This window comes from Buteo buteo, chromosome Z, assembly GCF_964188355.1.
Source record: "Buteo buteo chromosome Z, bButBut1.hap1.1, whole genome shotgun sequence".
Lineage (NCBI taxonomy): Eukaryota > Metazoa > Chordata > Aves > Accipitriformes > Accipitridae > Buteo > Buteo buteo.
The window spans coordinates 36,723,230-36,750,016 of record NC_134204.1 but is presented as its reverse complement, the minus strand read 5'-3'; the positions used below and the strand labels follow the sequence as shown (position 1 = coordinate 36,750,016).

The 26,787-nt window shown below is 39.3% G+C and overlaps 1 protein-coding gene across 3 annotated transcripts in view; it reads left to right on the top strand.

The window, feature by feature from the left end:
• The window catches only part of BNC2 (basonuclin zinc finger protein 2), a 341,392-nt gene extending 316,404 nt beyond the window's left edge, over positions 1-24,988 (top strand). For all 3 annotated transcript variants that reach the window (XM_075021244.1, XM_075021245.1, XM_075021243.1), the window contains exon 6: positions 13,982-24,988. In XM_075021244.1, coding sequence (XP_074877345.1) covers positions 13,982-14,642 — 661 coding nt within the window. In that variant the 3' untranslated portion in view covers positions 14,643-24,988. The remainder of the gene's footprint in view (positions 1-13,981) is intronic.
• The last annotated feature ends 1,799 nt before the right edge of the window (positions 24,989-26,787 follow it).

Sequence of the window (26,787 nt, the reverse complement as noted above, 5' to 3'; positions counted from 1 at the left end):
CAGCGGTGTTTTGCACTGGAATATGTCTTAGTAAAAAGATGTTACTCAAAAATATATAGGCCCTGGGGAAAAGAAAACCCCAACCCCAGCCTCTCTAAATCTGGGACACCTTTTCATGGTTATACAAGTTGCTAGTGTTTAGCAAATATGACAGGGAGTAATAGTGAATTCATAAAGTAGAGCCCATAATTGCAGGAGTATACTGTGCAACTAGTAACAGTTAAGGAGGAGGATAACTAGACTGCTGGCTTCTTATCTAAGGGCAATCCTGAAGGAAGAGATGCAGAGTTATCAATGAGAGTTAAATACTCAACACTGTCAAAGAGAGACTATGTACTCTATAGGCACTGCAAGTGCACTGCAGGACACTGTGCATGGCTTTTCACTACCCCTTAATCCTGTCCTGCAGTACTCACAGTCTTCTGTCCTTTGACTCTCTTCAGGAAAGATGGCCAGCTGTGCCACACATCATATACCAGTATTCGTGATATTATGCTGTAGGTACTATAATAGAAACCACTCAGTCACATCCAGCGGGTACCCTAAAACATTCCCAATGGCACTAGAGATATCTTGGATGGTCTGTTGGAACCTGAGGTAACACAGGGTTATCTCAGGTGCGATACCACTTATGGCTTTTCACATGTTGACCTTTTAATGGCAAACACTGGATATTTCCTGACAGAAGTTTTGACCCCATCACTTCTAAAGAAAAGCTAAGGCTTTTAGTAGTGCTTCCTACTTCCCAGCAACATCTTTTAAATGAGCAGTTTGCCTTGTGCTAAGCAAGTTTTCCTTTCTTTTTTAATTAAGAGCTCATTTTGCATTTAAGCTTGCCCTAAAAAGCATTACTTAAAAAGATCTGTCTAAGAAATAATTTAACATTTTTGCCATAAGGCACCTGCAAGCTTCATATAAATGGACCTGGAAGAGAAATGAAAGAGTTTTACATTTGCCAAAAATGTACACTGTCATAAAACCAAAAGGATTGTGGGACTTTGTTGGCATTGTGTATAAATGTAAAGTGGTTCCTTTTGCATGGGGGAGAGCAGGGGGAGAGAAAGAAAGGATGGGATTGTAGTAAGATATTTTTTGCTATCACTTTGTTTTTGCTATTCTTTAGAAGAGAAAGGGGAAAAAAAAGCCCTAAGCTGTATGTCCGTGTCAAACTATATGAGTCTGAAACATAAGCTGTAAATTATAAGTTTTATAATTTGTTCTTTCCAATGTTACTGATTTTGATTCTAGTGCTTTACAAACTTTATTGCTTATTTTATTAACTAGGGAAAAGTGTTGCCTGCTTCCAGTTCAATACGTTTTTTTTGCTTTCTCTCCCTCTTCCTTCCTTTCTCTCCCTCTCTGTCTCCTTTTCTTTGTTATGCCAGAATAAAAAAGCAATTACACTTCAGCCACATACAACTAAAAATACAAATGGGACATAGTTAATTTTGCTGCCCATAAATCTTACGCTGTACTTTTGTGTTTAACACACAAAATGTGGAAATAAAAATAGCCCAAATATGTATATATGTGCATGTGTGTCTGTGGATGCATGTACTGAAAGAAAGACCTATATATAGCTGTGTTGGTAGATAAAGATCTAAAAATACAATGGCTAGAAAGAGAACTTGGATTCCCACTCAGAAAAGGTAAATGAGCCCTTGTTTCAAGAAGAAGATGCGCACAGATGATATATTATGCAAGACTGAGAATCAAGATTTCATGAGGAGAGGAGGCAGGCCCTGGCAGGAAGGATAACAGATCCTACGCTGGATGTTTCTCAGGTCTGATAGCCAGATAGGGGAGCAGCACTAATTCTGCAGCCGTTTTAGTCTGTTCTGTCACAGAAGGGGCACTGCTGGGTCAGTCAGCTCACTAGTAATTGTGTTTTACAGACTTCTAAAGCAATTGGCTCAGTCAGTCCCAATTCAATAAAAGTGGAGAGCGAGAGTGAGAGCACTTTTGTTCTATTTTTTACTTGAAATTATTTCATTCAGCAGTCTGTCTTTTTTATTACCAGAATTTGACATTAGCACTCCAAGCTATATTAGCATCCATTTCAGCAGTTCAGTAATGGTATTAAAAAAACACTTAACTTCAACGGTGAATGGTTGTATGACAGTACCATAAAAATCCACATTAAAAAAAAACTTATGTATTTGTCCCTGCAAATTATTTTTCACTTGTTTAACCACTTCAAAACTACACTCTCTTGACTGGTGTTTGCAAGAGCTCTAGCAGCAAGGAAGGCTTGTGAAAGAGCTGAGCAGCAACGGCAGCAACAATGGCGTAAAGGGGAAAATGAAGACATTTAAAGAAGAAAAATGTAATAGGAACACGCAAGAACACATACATGCATAAGAAAGACCTGTCATTTTGGGTGGGTGCCTGTCATTCATGAACTGAAGTAAGATTTTAAACTCAAACCACTCAAGGTAAAATCTTTGGCATCTTCCACATTTCTGGGATTTAATTTGAACCCAGCACTCTCCAAGCTTGGGACGGCAGCCTAACAATCTTGGCACTGCAGCACACTCATAAATGACTGCATTAGGTTCTAAATTTTGATTAAACATTCTGTAATTAATCAATGGTAGACATGAAGCAGTTGGCTAGGTCCAGAGCTGCAAAATGTTTAAGACATAAAACATTACAAAGTAATTAGAATGTGCTCCTTCAAGAGAAGGATTGCCTTCAATAAAGAGGTAAATGATAGCATCATGTTTATTGTGGACGTAGGCAGCCAGTGCAATATGATAAACTGCAGGAGATACACATATCAGTAATCATCCACATTATTAGTGTCATTAATCATAATTCTAAAAATATGACAGCAGCAGCCAACTTTTTGACCAATTTTGCCTCTGCCTGTTGGCCGTTATAACTTCACTAATAGACTGCAGAGCTCCTATGCGTGGCAGTTTGCATTGAGAATGGAAGGTTAATTATATTTGAGCTGCTGATTCCTTCTCTCCTCGGAAAAGACTGAGCACTTTGACAATCCCAGGAGCTCACTGCTGTTAAACCAGTAAAAGTACTTTATTGAAATTTTCTTTGTTGGTCAGGAATGAGTAGATGTTTCAAATGAGATATAAGCGCCAGGCTGGGACAGCCGCTAATGTTTCTTCCAAAATAATCCTTGGACAGCAAGCTAAACTCATACTTCCCTTAGATATCTTTGCACAGTCTCTTGTGGATGGGTAAAAAGTTGAGAATTTAATAACTGCTGACAATAGTATGTATGGAAGAATCTCGGAGAATTGAAATTGCTGAGGAGTTGAGGCATCAGTGAAGGGAGGTTATAGGATAATCAGCTATCAGTTGACCTGAAAGAGGTACTTATTTAGTAATGTAAAATTACTAATAGAAGAACCCTGTTGAAGTGCCACATCATATTTGGTTTTATAGTTCCACTGGTATTATATAAGTAAAACCAGCATTTTTAGAAAAACAAAGCAGTGGGAATAAGAATTACCATTGCGTTGTGACCAAACAAAATGGTTTACATATTTGCTGTGGAACGTGAAATCATACAAAACTATCCCTGGATCTGAGGGTTTATTATGAATTTGAACTTACAATGCAATCAATAAAGAGTCTATGAACCTTCTAAGCAGAGCATGAGATAATGTGTTGCTGTGCATCAATATCTGGGAGAAAAGAATTGGTTTCAAAGCAGAATTGGGGGAAGCTAGCTGTTCTGATTGAGCTTTATCCTTTTTGCGTTTACTGAAACTTGAAACTCAGTAAAATTCATGAGTGGGATGCATAACTGAAGGGACTGATTGCATAAAATCTTGCATTTATCACATTTTACATGGCTGTTGTAATAATAAAATAAAATGAAGAATGAAAACTTCTGATTACAAAACTGGGATTATGTAATATTTAGATGATTTAGGTTTGAAAAGAAATGTTAATTCATGCAGTTTGGCAACAGATTCTACTTGGATGTTGCCTCAGTACCTCTTAAGGGGAAATACACCTTGTGTGAAGGATCAGCAAAATACTTAAACACACAGGAGGTGAGGACCTAATGCATGACTGCTGTGCAGGGCCTTGTGTGAATCACCTCCACAGGGATAAACTTTTCTGTAGAGCATGTGTAGATTGTAGAAACAGCTTATGGCAGTTGGACTGATTGTCAATGGTGCTGAGCACCTGTAATTTCCATCAAAGGACTTTGTTGTACATATGATGACCTTCTCGTGCATGTAACATTGCTACACTGAGTTAGTTCACTTAGGAAATATTCCGTCAGATAAATCTTTTTTATTCTAAACTTTTTCAACCAGTCCAGATATTAGACAAGAGTGCTGGCTATTTTGTAATGAGTCTGTTTTGCTTCCAGGCAGCTAGTAAAGTGAGAGGTTGAAGTGTTGCAACACAATTTTGGTCATTTCTGAGTACCTTTGGCAAGTATGCCAGTGGTTGTGCTTTTTGTTTGTAATATCTTTTGATCTTTAATGGACAACAATAGTAATGTATTAAGAGTGCGACATGACCTCGATGCTTCTGAGCACACACAGCTGTTGTGAAAGTGTAATTCTGTTCACACTGTAAGGACCGTCTCACTAAACACCTCAACAGGTATGTACTGAATTATTGGGCCTTTCAAGAATCCTGAACCTGTCAGATTTTACATTAAAAATTATTTGGTAGCAAACATTGCCATCAGATATCAGTTCCACATCTAACCTGAGTATTTGCTCACACAGTTGGCTATCCTGCCCCCCCAAATGCTATCTCTGCATTAACATTTTTTATGCATTCCATGGCGATGACAAATTGTTTTCTGACTCTAACTGTGGATTAAGTATGCAAAAGGCATGTTTGCCACTGCCAACAAACCAATAATTCTCACTAACATCTTCAGAGTTACAACATTTATAAAGTTGCAAAGTGGAGTAAACAAACCATCTGTTTGGCTTTACCATATATGTCATGCTCTCTTATTAGCATATTACGATTCATTTAGTAAACAAATTTGGTGATTTCGTTCATGTCAAAGTTAGAGGGAGCTTGAAGATGATTAACATTCCTGGGACAGGCACATTAATACATTGCTTCCTCTGCAAAGTTAAATGGCTTCTCAGGAGAATCACCCCTTGTTGACAAGATGAGACTGTCAATTTTGTTTGCCTGCCACATTAGGGGCCGTAAGGGGATGGGAAGCTCTGAGAAAGAGGAGCAGTGTAGGCAGCATAATTCACTGCGAATTGAAAAAAGAAGTCTAATTCTGATAAATGGTCGACCCCAATACATCCTACCTGTTATTACAACAGACGTGCTGTATCTGTGCAGTAAATTAGTTAAACCCCTAAAGAGTTTGATGGGAGCTTATCTTCAAGTGAATAATTTGAGTGTAGAGGGAGCTGTCTTCGTGACCAGTGTGAGTGATTTGTTTCATATTGAAAGGGATTGAAATGACTGGGCTCCACATCTTTAATTTGCAAGAACTTGCTTGTCCTTTATTTCCTGCATTTAATAAGCACTGTTTTTTTACTTTTTTTAATAGGTGCTGAACTGTATTTTACCTTTTGGATTTTCTTCCTATGAAAGGTTAATATTTTTCAGATTCTATGCAATTTAAAACCTCAAGAACTGATGTTATTACCCAAACTGTTCATGTAGAAATGCCATGGTTTCATTGGCTAGTATAGTATTTTGTTTTCACCCGTTGTTCCAAAGTCTAGCCCCTATCCCTACCTTTTACCTAACATTTAGAGGCAAACTAAACATGATGAAATACATGGAAGCACTAGCACGCAGACTGAAACCTTGGCCCTGTTCAGATAAATGTGAATTTTATAATTTAGGTCAGATCAGGATTTCAAACCTTTATTATCTTTGCTTAGATTTATGGATTTTTTTTCTTTTTAATTGAAACAAACAAACAAACAACCTGTATCAAAGACTGCTGAGAGAGTGACAAAATTAGAACAGTAACTGAGAAAATAATTTCTTCAACAGTTTCCATTACTAATTAAATTCCAGGAACTGTTGTATTGTAGGTTCTCTTCAGTAAATGGGGGAAATGCTTGCTGATTCCTTCTTGAAGAAATGTCAGAATTAAGGCCATATCTTTTCTCATAAATATGTACACTGTTATATTTAGCCAGAGTCTTACTTTCTGGTTCTTTGATTTTAGCTGCATGAAACTCAGCACTTTCAGTCTGCAGAGATTCTGAGAAAGCATGAAATTCTGGGTTTACTTTCTGTTATGTTCACATATTCTGAGCCTTTCTATGAGTTTCAGGCTTAAATAAGCAGGAAAGGAACATGAAATTGAGGTAAGACCACAATACTTTCCCGTATTAGCAAATTGTGTTAGCAATTAAAATCATGTGACATTTTTAAACAAAAACATAAATCTTCATTGACAGCCTTTGAGGTGAAAAGAAACAAAGAGAACTTTGCTTTAACGTTTCATTATAGGTAAAAACATAGGCTGAATATTGAGCTGAAGATAGGTGTGGAAAAAGTTTCATGGGAGGAATGATGAAAGTTTCATTGTTTTTGATATTTTAAACCAGATTGACAGAGCTTAGTTTTAAACTAAGTGTAGCAGGATGATAGCTTGTATAGGGCCTGTACAACCTGAGTGGTTACTTCCATATCCAACTTTAATAAGGGGTTTGCCAATCTGTATGTAAACCACCAGACAAATGTGTCCTGGCCTTTGATTTTGTAACAGAACCTTCTTCAAACTGCTGAAGATTGTGTGATTTCAGGTTTTGTAGCCCAACACTAGCTTCTGTCTTCTGTAAAAAAAAAAAAAAAAAAAAAAAGAAAAAAATCTACTATTACTTGAAAAGAACAGAATTTAACAGAAAAGAATTTAATGTTGACTTCTAATGCATTAAGTCTCCAAATGTAATTTTATTGTATTACTTAATGCTGGGATCACTCACTGTATCTTAAAGCAAAGCTGCCCAAAGACTGATGGCCCCCTGCTGTGACCTCCTGTCTGTGATTTCTTTGCAGTGTTAGAATGATAGGGCTGGGTGGTATTACTTTGGCAAATCATGCATTTTCAGAACATTTGAAGTATAAGAGATTGGGATATTGTTGTATTTGGAAACAGGAAGAAAGAATGTGGTGGGATACAACTGGAAATGTTGAAAATATTCATTTTAGAATTTTAATGAACAATACAGTGTTCTTTGATGTTTGAGTGAGATTTTCATCAGGGAACTTTGTCGCTTACAGTGAGCCAAGGAGGAGCAAGGGGCCAATACCTAGGACATTTAACTGGGACATCAGTTGGCTTGGCCTTTCTGTCTGACTGCATCAGGGACTGGAAAAAGGGTTTCCTTGGTCCCTAACTGACTGCCCGAACAACTATGCTGCTGTTTCATTCTCACTCTCTTTTTCTCTCATTCCCTTAATACTTAAGTGTAATCATATTTTTCTCTCACTGAAAAATTAAGAAAATAATGCTTTATGTTTCATTTTTAACAGCCTGCCCTGCCCCAAACTGCGAACAAAACATTCAACCCAATTTTTCATGCAGTTGGTTTTGTAGCTTGACTTTATATATATATTCAACATATAAATATTATATATATATTCAATTATATATATTATATTCAATTATATATATTATATTCAATATATAAATACTTGAATTTAAGTAAACAGAGTATACTTTATCATCCAAATTCCCTAACTCTGCTGTGCACATCAGAGATGAGGTTTGTCATAGTGCAGCTAGGAGTGCAGCCACGGGTGCATCCAAAGTTGGCCTTGAGTCATGCATAGGATTCATGCCAATTTCTATGCCAGGATAAATTCTACTCTCTGATAAATTCCTCCTCACTCAGTTCAAAAAGAAATAAAAAGACTGACTAAATAAAAATAAACTAAAATAAAGCGGCCATTACATTTTTCTTTCCAACAAATGGATAGTAAATTAACAAAATCAGATTCATTGACAAGTGTAGAAAGAAACTGCTGAAGAGAACCCAGTCTGGATTTATGAACTGTGTAAATGGCATGTATGTTTAATTGACCATATTTCCTAGGCTTATAATCCCCTTTCTTCTCTTGATGCATAGTGCATCTCTCACTAGAGGAGCTTGCTAGTAGTAGGTGGGGTGGAACCAGCAATGAATTCTAATTATGGAAGAATACTTCCGTGAACTTCACAAGGGAAGGAAAATACTACCACCAGTGGGATCATGCCCACAGTCAGAGAGCTGCTGTAGTTGGTGTAGCACTCTGCATTATGCTGCTACTCCTGTCTGACAGGGCAGTGGTGAGTTGGGAGGTGAAATACCCTTGCCACTTCGCCACAACCGCAGATTTCATATGTATCATCATTATCATCCTTACAGCAGCACTGATCCATTCTTAAGATCATTGAATTCAGAAGGCTGAATTCACTCTGGTGAGGACTTTCCACACACTTTTGCCCATTGTCTAATTCATGAATAGTAACTTGAAAGAAGAATGTTGATTATGTAGAAAAAGCAGGCATTCTGGGCCTCCTAAAATAAACCACTTTGCTAAAACTTCCTTGCCACAACAAGGTACATCTCAAAACATCTTGGAAAAGTACTCTGCTCGTTTTTGAGAGTACATGACATGTAGTACAGAGATAAACAGATGTTTGGACATTCTTTGGCACACACAGTATTTTAAATTCTCAGAACTAACCCTTTTCACCATCCTTTGTTGCCTAGGGTGGGATAGATCTGGTAACCGGAGCTGAGTGAAATATGCCTTCAGTTAAGCTCTTTCGACCTTGTATTTCTGCCTGGAAGACTTCATTTACCAGTTGTCTTTACGTAACATTTCCATTGTGAGGATCAAATGTCATTTTGGTAGTTGATGTACAAATAAGCAGTCTAATCCAGAGTCATTCAAAGGATTTTATTAGGTCAAATATTTTATGTTTTCTATACATACATACACCTCCGCCATTCATTTACGTTCTTCAAGTTTTTTTCCTGCAGGTGCAGTAGCAACTGCAGTGCAAAGGACACCAGAGATGGCCTTAAATTAGCGAGCTCAGGTATGAGGAATAATGGAGCCATAGCAAGCTGAAGCTCAGCTGGTTTTGGCATATCTTTTCGTGATTTTCTGCCTGTTTGATGGTAGTGTTCATGCAGTGGCATAAATCACTCTGCCCAAGCTGTGCCTCAGCTTACTCAGGGAACATTGTTTACATGTACCTGGGAGCAGTATTCAGAGGAGGAGGGGTAGCAGCATTGTAAATCACATCAGGGAACAGAATGACTGAAGCAAGAAACTGCAGATGCCATGGGGAGGAGTAGATAAACAGATGACAAGGTGGCTAGCATTGGCTGAGGGCTGGTAGAGGTCATGCTAGGATTTGGGATTGACAAAGCAGGGGAGAAGGAGTTGGATTAGGATGGAATACTTTGATTTGGTATGGAGAAGGTGGTCTGGGGACTACTGGAGCAATTTAAGATGGCTGAATGAGTATATTTTCCAAGAAAAAAAGCAAGGAAGATCAGCGTTGGATGAGAGGAGCAAAGAAATAGCTAAATTTATCAAGACAAAAATTAATATGGGCTTGGTCAATATGCTACTTTTTTCTTCTCATGTCTTTCTGATGTTTGCAGCTACTAGGTCGGAGTACAGGTTGTCAGCCACATACTCTTCTGCCTTTCCAGCTGAATGATAGTCTTCATAGCTTCATAGCAAATCATGCTTCATTTCTGCCCCTAAACTCAAGCCTATTCTATTAGGCAATTGCCAGTGATTGCCTTTTCCCAGAACATCTCCCTTTTTAAACTTCCTGGTCTGTACTGCTTCTCTTTCTAGTCTGCCTTTATCCATACTCTTCTTTCTTAATTCCATTTTTTTGCTTATGAATCCATTATTTGTAGCTGTCCTTACATACATGGGCATGTTCCTCCTACACAGAACTCCCTTGTCATCTTTTCCCAAAGAAACCTTGGGAGTGCTGCTGTCAGCGCCAAGAAACGCCTTCTTTATGCAGGGCACTGCTCAAGCAGCATCCTGCACGGGGTACTCAGTCTGCAACTTAGGGTGCAATGCTACATTTGATTGAGTAGCAGATGGGAAAGGGGTGCAGGGTCAGGCTCCGAGCACTCTAGACTGGTGTGTCTATCAAAACATACTTTTCCTTCCTTCCTACCCTAATGATTGTTCAGCTACTGAAAATGTGTCTTGCTAGTACCTTCAGCACACAAAATTCTTAATTCTGAGCAAAGTTTTAGCCCCTGTGACTTTGGTTTTGTCATAAGATTTCAAAACTTCTGTGTCCAAATAAATGAACTTTTTCCCACAATTCTTTCCTCTCACCCCTACCAGAATGTTTTTGCATATGATATTTAGGGACAGTATTAAACACAAGTGAAATAGATTAAGAAATGAATGTAAAAGAATCAATTCTCTTGAACTGTGGTTGCATAATGGAAATCGACTGCTATGAATGAACCTCTATGTTCAGAAGTTATGAACAGCAGAGCTAATGCACTGCCATGAGTTCATCTTTATTATTGCATTACACCTGAATCAATTGATAAAGTAGCTTTTTTTTAAAGCGAGGAATGGCACTTAATTGAATAAAAGTCAATGTAATTATATTAGGAGAATCCAACAGTACTGCTGACAGCGGAAAAGGGACACTACTGAGCAGAGTGCCAGAACTGGTCCACACATTTCTGCACATCGTTTGCCTGACAGATATTATGGGCTGGTACATACTTTAACTAGATTACTGATTGCCACTGCTCTAAGTGAGAATTGAATAAAGGAGGCATCTCTTCTTATCAGAGCATCAGTAGGGTTTGCATCCTTACACTGGTCTTTCTCAGAGTGGCCTCTGTCCATCTGGGGCTCAGCGGTCCCCCTTTAACATGGTAGTTTATTCTTATCTCTTCATTCAGTGGATGCTGAAGTTATTTTCACTGCATGCCTGGCTGCTGTTTTTCTCAGCAGCAAACCAAGGAAATAGTAAGTGCAAATGCATGGAAACTACAGTTACAGTTATCCTGACTAGTTTGTACACTGCAGCAAATTCCCATACCAGGGGAGTGGGGAGGGGAGAGAGGGGGAGAAATCATAAGTAAACACATGAGCACATGAGTAGTTCTTAGTTAAGCGCTATGATGATAAGCACAAATGTGCTTTTATGGTCATGTAATAACACTGGTCAGTGTGGACAGGCCTTCACAGTAAGCGTTTCCTGTACTGCACTTAGCAACTTTATGTGGAGTTGTATGCCATCTGACACCAGGAAGGCAAGGTACTGTCAGTGCTACTGTTTATCATTCATGTATGTGCACACTGCATGCATCTGTTCAGAACTCATTTGTGGATGATAATGGGATGCTGTGAATATGCTTTGATTAATTTGCTTTATGTTTTTCATATTGTGTGGTTGAGTCAGTATTCGTCAGGACAACAGTATAAGTGAGATTACAGCTGACAAAAAACAGTTTCACAGTCAAGACTTTTTTTAAAGTCTGTATTTTATTGGTTTCAGATATTATTTTCTTTTGTCTTTTTTTAAAACCAGATATGTCTGGATTGGAATGTGAATTTGTTCTCTCTCTCTCTCCTCCCCCTCCCCCTTTCTTTCTCTTTTCTCCTCTCTTTTCTCTCTCTCTCTCTTTTGTGATCTCAATTTAGCAAAAGATTAGAAAGCTGATCTTATCACAAGGTAAGCTCAGCCTTCCTAAGTGCAGTGTGGGGATATGCATAATTACACTTCTGAGCCTCAAAAAAAGCAATGGTGCTATACTTGCTTGTGTGAAAGGAGTATTTCCCATGTGGGAGAAAAACAAGGAATACTCTCCACTTTTTTCCACCCTTGCCCATACCTCTCAACTGTCTCTCATTAGGAGAGAAATTTTCCATTCTGGACCCCCCCTTACTGGAATAATTGCATCCCAAGCAGACATGATTCAATTAAACTGCAGTTCAGTATCAGTTTTATGTCAGAGAACAGTTACCTGCATGTGCAGGTGAGTGGGACGGATCGCTTCTATTGCTGTTTTCTTTATTTATTCCCATAAGTTATGTGCAACAGATAGATGAATTGTGAAGTAAGTGATAGAAAATTACAGAAATTAACTGCACATCAATTTAATATTCCTACATTTGCATTTTCCTTCTTTATCTGCATTGTATTGCTGTACCATGTTTGGGACTTCAGCTGGTTGAGAGGTATGTTTGAAAGGGTTTCTTAAAATAAAAGCTTCCAATAAGGAAATACTGCTAATAGCTATTGTTCCCCTTCTCCTTTTTTGTTACTGTAGGACCTGAATGTCTGTAAAATATTTGATCATTGTTATGTCTTCCCATGCCAGTTTTATACCTAGTGCTTTTTTGCAAATTAAAGTATTCCTATGTTAAAACTCTCTCTTTCTCTCTCTCTCTCTCCCCCCCACCCCCCCCACCCCCCCACCCCCCTGCCTCTTTCTTTTCCCTCCTACATTTGGGCTCTGATCTGCAATTTATAATGGGCAGACAGACTGGTGAGTCTGCATGTTGTAAATTGCGGGTTTGGGTCCTTAGCTTGCAAAGAATGTTACGCAGTAGAACTTCGCTAATTCTTTTTTTACTGACTTGAAAATCCAGTCACCCTCCAAAGAAACTGAATAAATATTTGTTGTTTCCTCAGCAATGGTGCACATTCTGAATACTGAACCCTAAAGTTTTCTAATACTGAAAACTTTATAGTGATTTCTTATTATTAAGCACTTCAACAAAACAAGCATGTTCTGTGGTCAGAGGTCTCTGATGTCTCTTATGTTTGTCAGTTCCATTGTTAATTCAGAAAATGCAGTTTTTCAAAGAGGGTTTCCTGACACTACTGCAAATCAGTGAGGTTCTACTGCAATGGATGAATAAAGCCAATGTCAAAAGTGGAGAGTAGAATATAGTATTTAAAATAATAGGCTGTTTTACACAGTTACTAACACAAAGGCTTACACTGGTTGCAAATGTAGAGCTTGCTTTCTTGAGAACAAAGGCCCAGATCCTGTAAAACACTTGAGAATATTTTAACTTGCAGCTCTTGGGATCTGGTCCAAAGACCACTGACGTCAGTGACAGCTTTTCCAGTGTCTCTTGAGCACCCACAGTGACTTCAGCACATACCTAAACCAAAGCCCATGCTTAAGTGTTTTGATTGATTTGGGGCAAAATTCTCATTGCCATTAGCAAGCTTTTTTTTTACTGGAAATTACACTGCTTGGGTCAGTCAGCAACGCATCAGACACAGTACTGGGAAGAGTACAGGGAGGAGCGGAAGTGCCCTCCCAAAAGGATCGAACCAGTGACTTTGGCTAAGATTTTCAGAAACTTACATGTAGATTTCAGAGACTCGTTCTCCTAAAACCTTCAAGTCATCTCCATCTTGATTTGGCCTGATTCTGAATCCCTTTATACCAGAATTAAATTATCAGAATCAGGACCTCTGACTATGTATCATTCAGTTACCGTTATTTTTTTCTCCTATATTACACTTACACAGTTATGTGAGTGCATATATATATATAAAAACTATATTTATATGTATGTATGTATAAATTTATAAGGATATGGATCTAGAGATAGACATAGACACAAATACACATAGATATTCCATATATTAATAATATTTTCTCTTGAAGCAAGGCAAGGGCAGCAGGGATTCAGGAACCAAGAAGAGCATTTTGCATTTTCTGCTAGTGCAATTTATTAGTTTGTAAATGTCAAATAAAAGGGCTATAGCTGCTGCTGGGGACTAATGTTGAGGAGCAGCAGCTGAAAAGAAAAACAATATGGGGGTGGTTAATTTGCTTGTTTTGTTTTGTTTTTATGTTGCAATTTGTTCACTTATAACAAGACTGAATTTTCCAAGAAACATGGATAGGCGTGACTTTTATGATAAATTATTGATAAATCAGAATTTGGATTTGGTGCTCGATGACTGTATGTTTAATCAAAAATACTGTACATTTTTCCTTTTCTCCCTTCCCTCTTCCTTTCCCAGACACAGTGCTAACATAAACCTGCACCGTAAACTGTTGACCAAAGAACTGGATGACATGGGCCTGGACACCTCACAGCCTTCTCTTAGTAAGGACCTCCGTGATGAATTTTTGGTGAAGATATATGGCGCTCAGCATCAGATGGGGCTCGACATAAGGGAAGACACCTCCTCACCTGCTGGTACTGAGGATTCCCATATGAATGGGTACGGCAGGGGCATGTCAGAAGACTATATGGTCCTAGACCTGAGCACCACCTCCAGCATCCAGTCCAGCAGCAGTATCCATTCCTCAAGAGAATCTGATGCAGGAAGCGATGAGGGCATTCTCCTGGACGACGTCGATGGGGCAAGTGACAGCGGGGAATCTGCCCACAAGGCAGATGCCCCTGCCTTAGCTGTAGGTATGGGCACCGATGTCCCAGGATCCCTCATGTTCAACAGTGTTTCGGTGAGCAACGGTGGGATAATGTGTAACATTTGCCACAAAATGTACAGCAACAAGGGAACCCTCAGAGTGCACTATAAAACAGTGCACTTGCGAGAAATGCACAAATGCAAAGTCCCTGGGTGCAACATGATGTTCTCCTCTGTCCGTAGCCGAAACCGGCACAGTCAGAACCCCAATCTGCATAAAAACATTCCTTTTACTTCAGTAGATTAGTTCAAGGATGGACACAGCATAATGCCAGCTCTCAGAGAGGGCCCACCACATCTGAACTGCCATATACAGTCTCCCTTTATATATATATATATATATATAAAAAAATATACATATATATATAATCTTTTTCTTTTCTTTTTTAATGAAAGAAACACCAGGTGCTTTTTCCCCTTTGTTGGTTGTTGGTTTTTTTTTTTTTCCTTTTTTTTGGGATAGAAACAAAAAGGTGGGATCTTTAATTTGGGGGGAGAGACCCTTCATAAAAAAAGCAAACTAAAACAAAAAACCAAACCCACAGAAAACTTGCAGTTGTCCCTAGTTCTGTTAGAATGTTCTTGGTCATCTCCAAAGAGACAATTTGTTCTACCCATGACTTTTGCCTGAAAAAAAAGAACAAAAAACAACAAAAAAAAATGCAAACAAACAAAAAGAAAAAAAACCGATCTACTTAGTTGTCTTTGTGTCTTCTAAGCATTGGGGATAACGTTCTACTAAGCATGGCTGTTAACACTTGTATATATATATTGAGCCTTGACAGGCCTATGATGTAAAACAATTGTATTGATGGTGGTTTAACTCTTATTTTTTTGCTTAATTTTTACAGTTACATTCAGCTGTTAGATAAGCAGGAAAAATAGTTTGCTGGCTAGTTCTACTCATTTATGTTAGCTTTAATGCACATTTTTAAAAGAACCACGGTCTTGTTTTAACTACCTGCTAGATATAAGTAATACAGAGGTGCTGGCATGCTTTACAGTACCTGATCTGATACAGTTTTTTTGTCTTGTACTATTACATAAATCCAGTCATGCACTTTTTCGTACACTACAAGGGGATGTGTAATAATATCCATGCTTTTTTTTCTTAAACTATTGCCATATTTTCAGTAAGTGTCTTTAAAAAAATACACTTAGATAAAAGTGGTCTGGTCAGTATGAGGGCATGAATGCCAAACAAAGAGTATTAGTGTTTAGTGTTAATACAAAAGTGCCAACTTTGCACACGTTTTGAAAAAAGAAAATGTAGTTATTCACCACAACCACAGTTGTAGTTTTTGGACTCCAGAAAAAAGTACTGGGGGGGGGAAGAGGGGTAAAGTGAAATACAGAATTCTTGGTGCTTTTTTCAAGTGCCAATTATTACTAGAAACAATAGTGCATCCTTATTCCTTATATACTACATTACATAAAAGAAAAAAAAACAGAATCGTGTCATGTGAATCAGTGGAAACTTTTTTTTTTTGTCAAACATGCATAATATTTGGGGATATAAATGCTGATACTACTTGTCACAGAACAAAGATGAATATAATTTTGTGTGCTTCTTACTATGGCCTGGATTTTTTGTGGTGTTTTAAAAAAAAAAAAAGAACAGGGAAATAATGTTAACTATGTTGTTCTGTAAAGTTGTCTTTTTTGCAATGGAAAGTGCTGTAGTATGATTAAGGCATGTTTTATAGAAGCAATCAAAAGAAATTAATGGCAGAAGCACTTAGAAGCTCTGAAAACATATGCTGGACTTTTTATTGGGTAACTTTCCCTTTGGATAAAATTAGAGGCCAGAAAAAAAGGATCTCTAGTTGTGTTAATGTTTTGTGTTTCACCAATACGGTTTGTCAGAAAATAATGAAAGTCCAAGAAAGAGAGCAAGCAAGAGAGCAAGCATGAACAGGAGAGGGAGAAGGAGCAAGCAGTTGAGAAATGCAGAGAGAAAGAGAGGCTGTCCTATGAATCTTTTTTGTTTCCGGTGTTTACACATGTTGCTTGAGCTGGTAAACCACACTGGCAGCCTGAGTTACCACAACATACTGACTGAGTGATGGTATTTACTTAAGTTCAGTCTACAGCCAAAACCATTAGGGTGTGTGTTGTAGACTCTTTTCTTTACAAAAACAATAACAAAAGCAAAAACAAACAAACAAACAATTGAAAACCCAAGGGATATTTCAGCATACAAGAAAATATTCCTTCAGTGAGAATGTGTTCCTTTTCTCTATTTACTGACCCAGAACATTATTCTTCTTAGCCAAGAGTTAGAAATGCTCCATTGTTTCAGCTTGTCATTGTTTTGATTTGCTGTGCATTGTGATTATTCTTACCTTTATGTCCACTTGAGTACTTAACTCCTGTTATGTGTTCTAGAGGAAACTCTTAATATGGATTTCCTCTTTTTTAGTACTCTTCATGCATTTCAGTATTCTTGTTTCCAAAAGTAGGAATCAATAGCTAATAAATCAGTATTTCCAGTTGTAGAAAATAAAAGAAAAATCTTTCTAAATGAGTTCTCACTAGGTTCCTACGGGTTACAAGCCTCTGATCATTTTTTGATTCTGTACACTGATGAAGCCCTGAAAACATTTGTGTATCCCATATAAACTGTAAGGAAAAATTACCTTCTGGTTTAACAAAAAGAAACTTTATAGAAAAAAGCTAAGCAGTTTCACTGACTTTTTTTCTTTCATCTTTTTTTATTTTTCCTCAAAGTCTCAACTACTTTGCCTTGTTAAATTGAGTGGAGAGATCTGCTTCGCTTTGTTTTATGTTGTACAAGCTCAGTGTGTTTGTGAGAAAGGGAAATTACAACAGTAAAGGTGCATTCTTCTGAAACACATGGACCTTTATAGTGTTATCTGTACTGCACTCCCGTCCCTCCTCCCAAGCTATTAGGAACAAGCAAGATGGAAAATCTAAAAAACAAAACAACAAAAATTGAATGATATCTACAGTAAGAAAACCCCACTGTTTTGTAGTATGTATGGTATAAATAAATACCATTTTTAATGAAAAACACATTTGAGGGATATAAATAATTCCTCACTGAATGCATCACTGTTCTGCATTCTCATTTCACTCAGTTTCTGTTAGAGGTCAAATGGTTTTGGTAAACTTGTTTGGAAACTTAAACATCATCAGTAGATAAATTCAGCAGAAAAATTACATAGAAAAAAATCTGTTTATTACACAAAATGAAACAGGACATTCTAAAAGTAAAGAAGCAGGCACAAACCTCCAAAAACTTTTAGAAGCTCTGTGATCCTACTTCTATGGCATCCTAAACTTCATTCAGATTTTGTTTAAGCCGTGTAGGAGATACTGTCTCCGTCTTGTGGACAGAATATTACTCCCTGTTATTTCTAGGTGAATCAAGTGGTTTCTTCAGTGCTAGTGATACTAATCTCAGAACAGTCTTTGTTTTAGAAGGGCACATACATTTATGTTGAATTGAATGGCATTTCCCTCCTTCCTACTTACCACGCATCTCTATGACAATCTGTATTTATCAGAATTGTTCCTGTGGTGGAATTTGTATCATCTAAAGTTATCTGAAAAATCCTTAAAAATGCTGTGTGGTAGAAGTTTTGTTTTACTGACAGAAAGTAGCATCTCTGGGTGCTCAGCAGTGACCCAAACTGCAGTAGGCATAATGACCAAACACCTCGTGTCCAGCACAGGGCATGGCTCTAATGGTGTGATGACAAGATAAGTGTTGTGCAGTTATTTATGCCATCACAAACCTGTGGCTATCCCTTCAGTTTCCAAACCTGTCAGTCTAAGCCTTTTTACAAGAATTAGACCAACTTTAAGGAGGAGACTCTTCATTTTACATGGAGTTTGTTCCTTCTTGTTTGCTTCTTATAGTTATTGTGGTCACTCTTTCCACATTGTTTCACTGTTTTCTTTCTTCAAGGTAGTTGTATTTTTCTGTAAATATCAAAAAGGCTTTGTCTACTTTTAGGAAATAACTCTTTGTACTGAACCTCCTTTAGAAACAGAACTACTTGTCTGGAGGTTGTTAAGCATTTTTCTTTGTTTTGGAGGGGAGGGGTCAGGAAAGCATGTGATACTGGTTAATAACTAGATACCTTTTGAAAACCTGTATGAAACAATTTGGAAGGAAAACAGGATAGTCAAAGCACAAGAATGGAAACCAGAAGTTTTAATACCACTGGTGGCCCCTTCTCACTGGTTAGTCTTGGACAGATCATATCACTTATCCATTTGTGTTTCAATCTGTTAAAATATGGCTAACACTAATATGATCTTCCCCATAAGGGTGCTCCTGTGAGGACTAATTAGCTGGTGTTAGTAAAGAGCTAATTTAAGTCATAAATATTTTTGCACACCTTACAATATTTAGTCAATTTTTCTGAGCTGTATCTCAAACAGGGACATTTTTTTATGGCTGAGATTTTAACTTTGCCTCTCAAACTGCAGCTGGCACCATGGTGACACTGGAGTTGTGCATACAAAGTATAAGCACTCTGTCACTGAGTCACAACTCAATTTGACAAAACATGGAAGGTATAGATTAAGAAGCCTATTAGCACATACACACTGCTCTTAAAGGTCTCTCAAAGGCTTTTCATGACTGAGCTCACAAAATTTGTATGTTTTCTATGGATCTGTCGATATTTTACACAGCAGAAATTGTGCACCATATTTGCCATGAGTAAACTTCAGTGCATTCCCTTCCTTCCTTCCTTCCTTCCTTCCTTCCTTCCTTCCTTCCTTCCTTCCTTCCTTCCTTCCTTCCTTCCTTCCTTCCTTCCTTCCTTCCTTCCTTCCTTCTTCCCTCCCTCCCTCCTTCCCTCCTTCCCTCACTTCATTCCATTGTGGAAATGAAAAGGTACTTTCTCTGCCTGTTCCAGAATTTTATAAGTTTCCCTTCATCTATGCATTTCCCATTCCATCCCCAAAAAAGGAACTGTTCAGGAAAAAGAGTAGAGTCAGGTTCTAAACAGTAAAGTAGCTGCCAAGGGAGGTCAGCATCTCCATTAATATGGTCCAGTACAGCTAATAGGAAGTGGGGCTGCAGGGATCCACTTGAGTTTTCCCCAAGTTTTAGTCTTCTCAATTAACACAGTTAAGGATCTAGCATAGCTAATTATATGAGATTGGCATGTGCCTAACCAACAAGACAAAGAGCCGTGTGGGCATCTGGAAAGCTCAGAAACGTAATGATTCAAGGTCTGATCTGTTCCAAAGTTAGGAACCATTTACAAGACGAGAGATTTAGTTCCAAAAATTTCTCCTTCAATGCATATGATGTTTTAAAGTCAAAGAAGTGCTTCATTTGGACCCATTTTTCACAAGGCTGTGAGCAATGTCAGCTGCCATCAGAAAACAGAACATCTTTTCAGAAATGTATTGGTACTCAAATTCTGCAGGACATTTTCACAGCATCATTGGTGGTAGGGGAAGGAATAAGGGAGGGAGAGTGTTTGATCCAGGAGTGCACACATGCTCCTCTAAATTTTATTGTGCCAGTTATGTGAAGAGAAGTATTACTCCTTCTTCTGTCCCCAGAATGTTTTTGTCATTTTTCTCTTTGGGTTGTGTTAACAGAATTACTCTTTTTTATTTCAAAAGAGAAGCAAAGGTGTCTGTACTAATGGCAAGGAGGCAGCAGGAGTTCTCTGTGGGGAAAAGGTGAGTGGCAGACATATGATGGCAGCTGGTATATGTCAGTTCCTTCTTTGTTTGTGGGTTTTTTTTTTCTTATGTCACTACTTTGCTGCTATAGTAACTCAACAAAACAGTGACTGTAGTGCTACTTTGCTAGATATGCATCAGTATATCCTGCTGTCGCCACATGATGGGTTGGGCTTTTTTCCTCCTCCTGTAGGGACATAAAAGGAACTCTTCTCATACCCATTTTTACTTTATGAACAGAGCAACATCATATGAGGGACTGAACCTTTCACCCACATGTTTGCCCAAGTACATGTCTGTTCCAGTCCCATGGTTTCTGTCTCTTCTTGCCAAGCAGCATTATCACTGCCTTTAAAATGGCCTGTAACAGAGTGATGCAGCAACTTTTTTACATAAGTAATATTATCTCGAGTCTGTAATTAACCTGTCTTATGTGGCTTGTTTTCTCTGGTCAAGTCATGATATTGAATGACAGCTTTGATTTTTTGATCAAGATATTGATCATGTATATCCTGATGCTGTTGCTGTTGTGTTTGGCACTGGCACTGAAAGGAAAACAGTTCTGGACCACCAAAGGGTTAAAAAACGGACATGTTTTTGACAAGTCCTCTGACTTTTGCCAGTATTATTGTTCATTATGATGACACTGTATTTTTTTTAATAGCAGCTGTAGTTGTCATAAAACTATTTTCCCATTCCTCTCCTTTAAAGTGTGATGTTGTAAATTCATGTGACCTTTCCTGCAAAGAATAAATATTTCTTTTTTTATATAAGATCTCAAGACAAGGCTTGGTTTGTAACAAATAGTGGTCCATTACAAAGCAGGAAAAAAAACCTGAGCTGAGCAGAAAGAAGCTTCAGTTCAATTTCACCTCATATCTTTCTAATAACTTACTTGTCACTTTATTACCTTCCAGTAATGTGAATGCTGCTGACAAGACTGTCACACTAACAGCAGACAACACCCTCTCCTCCTTAGCCCCAGCTCTCCTGGCTACTTATTGCACTGGCCCTGAAGGGACACAAACTAATAGTGTGCTTTCAAGTTCAGCACTTGGCCATCAAATATAAAAGGATGCGTAATTGCCTGTTTATCCCCTGTGAAGGGGAAATTGAGTATAAGAACGAGGCTTTCCCTCCCCGTTCCTTCACACACACACACACACACACACACATGCACACACACATCTGCAGTGAGTGAAGGGAAGTCCCATCTGGAGCACTTCGATTTGTCTTTGGGAAGCCCAAGGCTGCCACTGGCTGCTCTATCGAGCTATCAGGCAGACAGTAACAAGATGGCTTCTTAACAAAAGGTCAGCTGAGAAATACTGTCTGTGATGGCACTTTTGTCTGCTTATGTAGCAACTAATTGCTTTGTATTGGCATAAGCCATACTGTGCCTGCTAGAAATAGTCATGTGAATTTGCTACAGGTCTTGCTGCGTAGGTTCAGTGGCAAACAGAATATGCGGAGTTTTCTTTTTCTGGTTTAGGCCATCCCTTGGCAAATTTCAGAGCAGTGCCATCCTCTCAGGTTTCTATGGTGAATGCCAATTCAGATGTCATTTCTGCCATGATAGGAACATCTGCTGAGGTCAGTGTGAACCTCTGTAAAAGTGTTAGGGAAACGTATCTGAGACACAGTCTGCTGCCCTCATACAAGGAAGAATTATTTCTGATTTATCCCTTCATTTACAATAACACTGCCAAAATACAGGCTCCACAAGCGCTTCTCAGATGAGGCCATCAAGAGAGAGTTTGATGGTGAAGTAGGTTGGGAGCACATACTATGTTTTAAGGTGTTCTAAGTGCATGAAGGCCAGCATACCTGGCTTCAACCACTCCCCTTCCTTTTTATTGTATGCTGACTGGCTGCTGAATAGCAGTTGAAAATTCAAGTAGGCACAGGAGCAGCTGAAGCGTGCGTTCCTTGCAGGGTCAGCAGCGTTCCTCTGCCAAGATCGTAACACCAGATCCTGTGTGCGCCTGTGAGTGCTGGACACTGTGGGTTGAATGGTGCTGGTGGCCAGTGCAGCACCGAAAAAGACAAAGACAGGTTTCAGGCAAAGCCCAAGACTGGTAGACCTAAACACAACCATTCTGGGGTTCATTGTTTTTCGTATCCTTGGATCGATTCAAGGCATTAGTGGGCTGCAGCTCCTCTTTGCTGGTTCCGGATGCTAATACTGTCTCCAGCACTATGTGGTAATTTGATGTTTGCTGCAACAGAGGTGATGCTGCCCACTATAAATATGCTGAGGCCTTTTACCAGTCAAAGGTCACTGATCTTTTCCCTCCTTTTCCTTCCAAGTGCATCGGAAGCTATAAGGGTGAAACCAGTAGACAACTTCCTGAGGCCTGTTTGTGTCAGAAGTGTAAAGGCTGAGCCCTGATTCTGCTCCCCTGTCAACTCCATGTGCACAGGGCACTGACAGAGGTGGGAGCAGCCGGATTAGGTGACCTGCGCTGATGAGCTTGGGCAGGTCTAACAGCCTTTCTTTCTGTATCATTTCTGAGGCCGTTTGTGGAGACTGAGGACTTTCTGATTAAAGAAAGCATTTGGGTCCCGTGTGTGTGTGTGTGTGTGTGCGTGTGCACACGTGCGTGTGTGTGAGTGTGTGTCAGACAGACAGAGAGAGAAGGAGAAACAGACACAGCATTTAGAACAAAGAGCCTTAAAATTAAGATTACAAATGGGCAAAATTACATAACTTTCATCACACTTACCTATAGGTTTATTTCCTCTTATGCGCATAAGAGCATGAGAAGCATGAGTGAGCAAATGTCTAATGTGTAGAGAGGTTTATTCAGATGTTCTACAGATTTCATACCCTGCTCCCTTCAAAATTTTGGAGAAAATATTTTAGGAATATCGAGAAAAGCATCCAGGGCAATTACATTTCTAGATAAGAGAGAGCGAGACTAGCTAAGTGATGCATAAAGATTTTATAAGGCATCCGTTGTCAAACAAAAGGTTGAGAATGATCAGAGGATAATGCACAGTTAAGATGGCAAACTCATCAATAGTTAATCACAACCTGTCCACTTCTGTCATGAAATGCAAGAGGCTGTGAACAGCGGCTCTGGGGGACCAGTGGCACTCGTGCACACGCGCGTCTGTGCCTGAGTGGGGAAGCGTTACGCAATGACCACATCCAGATCAAGACTTCGACATGCATTCCACCTCCCCACCCCCCCCACTTCCTGTGCCGATGGGGCAGAATGTGTCCCCTCCATCACTGCTGTGAAGCAGTACAGTAGCCGCACGAATTGTGATTCTAGGGGTGTTCTTCTTAGTCTACCCGATGACCTATGGAGTAAACAGGGTCACTTAAGCTGTACAAACTAAGGCTGATTTCTTCATTATTTTTCAACCATACTGTTACATTTGGATTTTTTTTTATTTTTTTTTTAAACAAACCCTTGTACAATCTTCAATCATGGTCTTAATCTTCCCATTTTCTTCAGCTGTCCCCACCCCTTCTCCTTTCATTCCAAGAGAGTCTTTAATTAAAATTCTCTCAGAAAAGTAATACAGCCTCCTGATGTTCTCCATTTTGGGAAGTTTTATGCATTCCATCTGTGAAAATGGTCACCGTTTGTAAAGTGACAAGATGAATAAAATGGCCACTGTTGTGTGTGTGTGTCTCATTTAGCTATTTATAAATATGAAATTCAGCATGCTGCTTTTTCTTGTGCAAACTTTGGTTCCTATGTCATATGGGGCTCCTTTCCCATAACGTGGCTGTTTCTGAATGGGCGGCATTTGTGTTCTCAGTTCATGCCTCCTGCCTCTCCTCCAGTCTATAAAAAAAGGTGATCCATGTTCCAGTGCAATGTATGTGCGACAGGTGTGCAAATAAGCTGATCTGAACACATTCAAAATTTGCCCTGGCCGAAGCTCCACACACTTTTACTTACCGCAAAGCAGGTCACTGCAACCTGTTTGTACCTACGAATATGCCATTGCAGGGGGCTTACCCCTGCAGCCAAAGGGGTTTGGAGTTTCTTTGTTTCACTGAAGGCTCTTGCTCACTGGCACAGTTGTTGTTTTAACAGCTTTGACTGAGAAGGTCACTTGGGCCAAGCAACATGGCGATTTCCTGTGTAGCCGTCTGCTGTGTTTCAGTTCTCCTGAACTGGAAATACGGGAGCCTGACTGGGGGTTCATGCGGAGATGTAAGCTGGGATAAACTGGACTTGAACCTTCATGTATTTGGGGGTCTGTAGGGCCTGGCAGCGGGTTCAGTCACAGAAGCAAAAAGCCTGGAAAACCCTTTCTCGGTGGGCATGGGAGGGCTCTCACAGCCTGCGACGCACCGGCCGCAGCGAGGGGGCTGCTGTGCGGAGAACGGCGAGCTCGCTGCTGGCTCACAAAGCTAGGCTTGTTCCAGTGGACTTTGTCGAGACATGTTGCTGGGGTACCCCCCCCAGGCACGGGAAAATGTGGAGTCGGGGCCTGATGGACATTTTTACAAAGGTTCTCCGTTTGGAATAGATGAGGCTTTTTCTTTTCACTGTTTGTTCTCAATGTGAGCAAAACGTGAATGCTCTGCTGTCCTGCCTGCAGAACCAAAGCATGCACTATGGAATATAGCTGTACAAGGGGATATGAAAAAATGCATCATGTTGATCTAATAATCGTGACATTGGTAGCTTCATAAATACTGTATGTACTCTAAACAAGTTTTTTCCATTAGTAGTCTGAGGGAATTAAAAGTCCTGTTTTTAATTTGACATTTCTTTTCTTGTATTTTCTGTACTGTAACTGTCCTACAGTATGTCTTTTGCATAAAATGCATAAGGTTTTGGGGATATAAATGGAGTTTTACTCATACTTTGTCCAAATACCTCTTGTAATTTGTATCAAAATTCTTGTACAATTTTTATATTAAAGATTTATCAGTCACTGATCTTTCTGTTTCTTTGTCTTTACCCTTCTTCATTTTTTACTGATTCAAACAATACACCTTTCTATTGAAAGGCATATGGTCATGGAAAGATGCTTACCTGCAAAGTTTGCACAAGGCCTCTTGTAGTTTGAGAGCTGCATACTACGTTTAAGAGGTTTGCATATTTGCCAGAAATTGAATAGGTAAAAGTTTTGGGGAGGATGTATAATTTTTTTTCCCTGGCTTGTACACATTTCCTCAGAAATGTCATGATTAGTTTGGTGTCCAGAGTCCTACAGTCTCACTAAGTTAGTCACTTAAGTGTCTGCAAAAACCTCTTAAGATGGACATTGCTCACACTTAGGTATGTCTGACAGATGAATAAATTGAAGTGAAAGGTCTTGCCAAATTCTAACTTGGTGTCCTAGCACAGGTCAGTCCTCCTTTTGCTTTTCAAAGCAGTGGCACACAGCTCATTAATCTCAGTGTTTGAGTAAGAACTTATTCATGCTTTGAAATGGTGAGGGCATTCGCCAAATGTGTATCACCACTGACCTTTGCCTGGTAATCTAGGACTGGGCCATAAGCATTTATCACCAGAGGATTCACCTTTGAATTCTTGTGATTGGCTTTGTGCTCCATACTGATAAAGAGTGTGTGGTGTGGGAACATGTTTAGAAGTCCCATTTGCAGGGCAGGATACTTTCTGTTGTTATGAAATCTTGTTTTGCTTCTAAGGGACAGCTGTAGTAGCTGGCATAACGTGAGCAAGATTCTTCTGGGGTAAATGCTTTTGGTTCAGCCTGAGCTCTTATGGTGCTAGTCATTTTCTACATACTGCACTTCTTATTAATAAAGAAAACAAACAGATGAAGGGTTGTCTCATAATAGGACATTTTTGTGCATGGCACTGATCACAGGGACAAGAAGGCCACGTTACAAGCATATCTGAGTCAATGTGTTGGAATATCATTCATATTAATTCATTCTACAAAAGAAAAGCAGAAGACAACTCAGCATGTTAAGTACTGCAAGGTGCTGAGCACTGGGGCTGTGATGCCTCAAACCGTGTGGGTATGTGCTGAACTTGAAGCGCATGTACAGTCCTGTTTAGCTCAATGGGAATGGATACCTGCTTGCAAATATGCCCTTCTCTAACAGATTAGCTGGACTGGAAACAGCCTGGTCAAGCATTTGCCAAGCGTCAGTAAGTCTCTTTGGTTGCCTCATATTTGCTTATCAGCAAAATGGAGGCAACTGGACTCACCGGCTGAGTGTGGGGGTGAGGAAGGAAAGGAATGTGAGGGCCAATTAACTAGCATTCACTAAGCACTGTGAACTGTAAGTCTGGGAAAAGTGGTTGGTTGGTTGGTGGATAATACATATTCTGACGATTTAGTGCTTTCCTAAGCTGTCACCAGGCCTATCCTTCACAGCCCTCCCAGCATGACCAAAAGCCAGTTTTCTGCAAAACATTTAGCTCTAAAAACAGGACTTCATCTTCCAATCCAGCTTCTTCCCAGATTTAATTTAGTCTATGTGCTGAGAGCCATGAGCCATATAGATACAAGATGTCTGCCACAGGTCCACTAACTAAAGGCTTGACAGAGTGTTTTTCAATTTGCCTGTTTTTCATCAGTCTGACATAAACAGCCCAATAAGGAGCTGAATACCTTTAATCTGTTACTGACTTGCAGTTGTTAGCTTCATGTCATTAATTTACATGCCGCCCTTTCCCTCCCCATCCCTTCCTTTTCCTTTCCCTTCCCATTTCCATACTCCTTCTCCTTCTTTCTCACCTTCCATATTTTTCTCTCTCTTT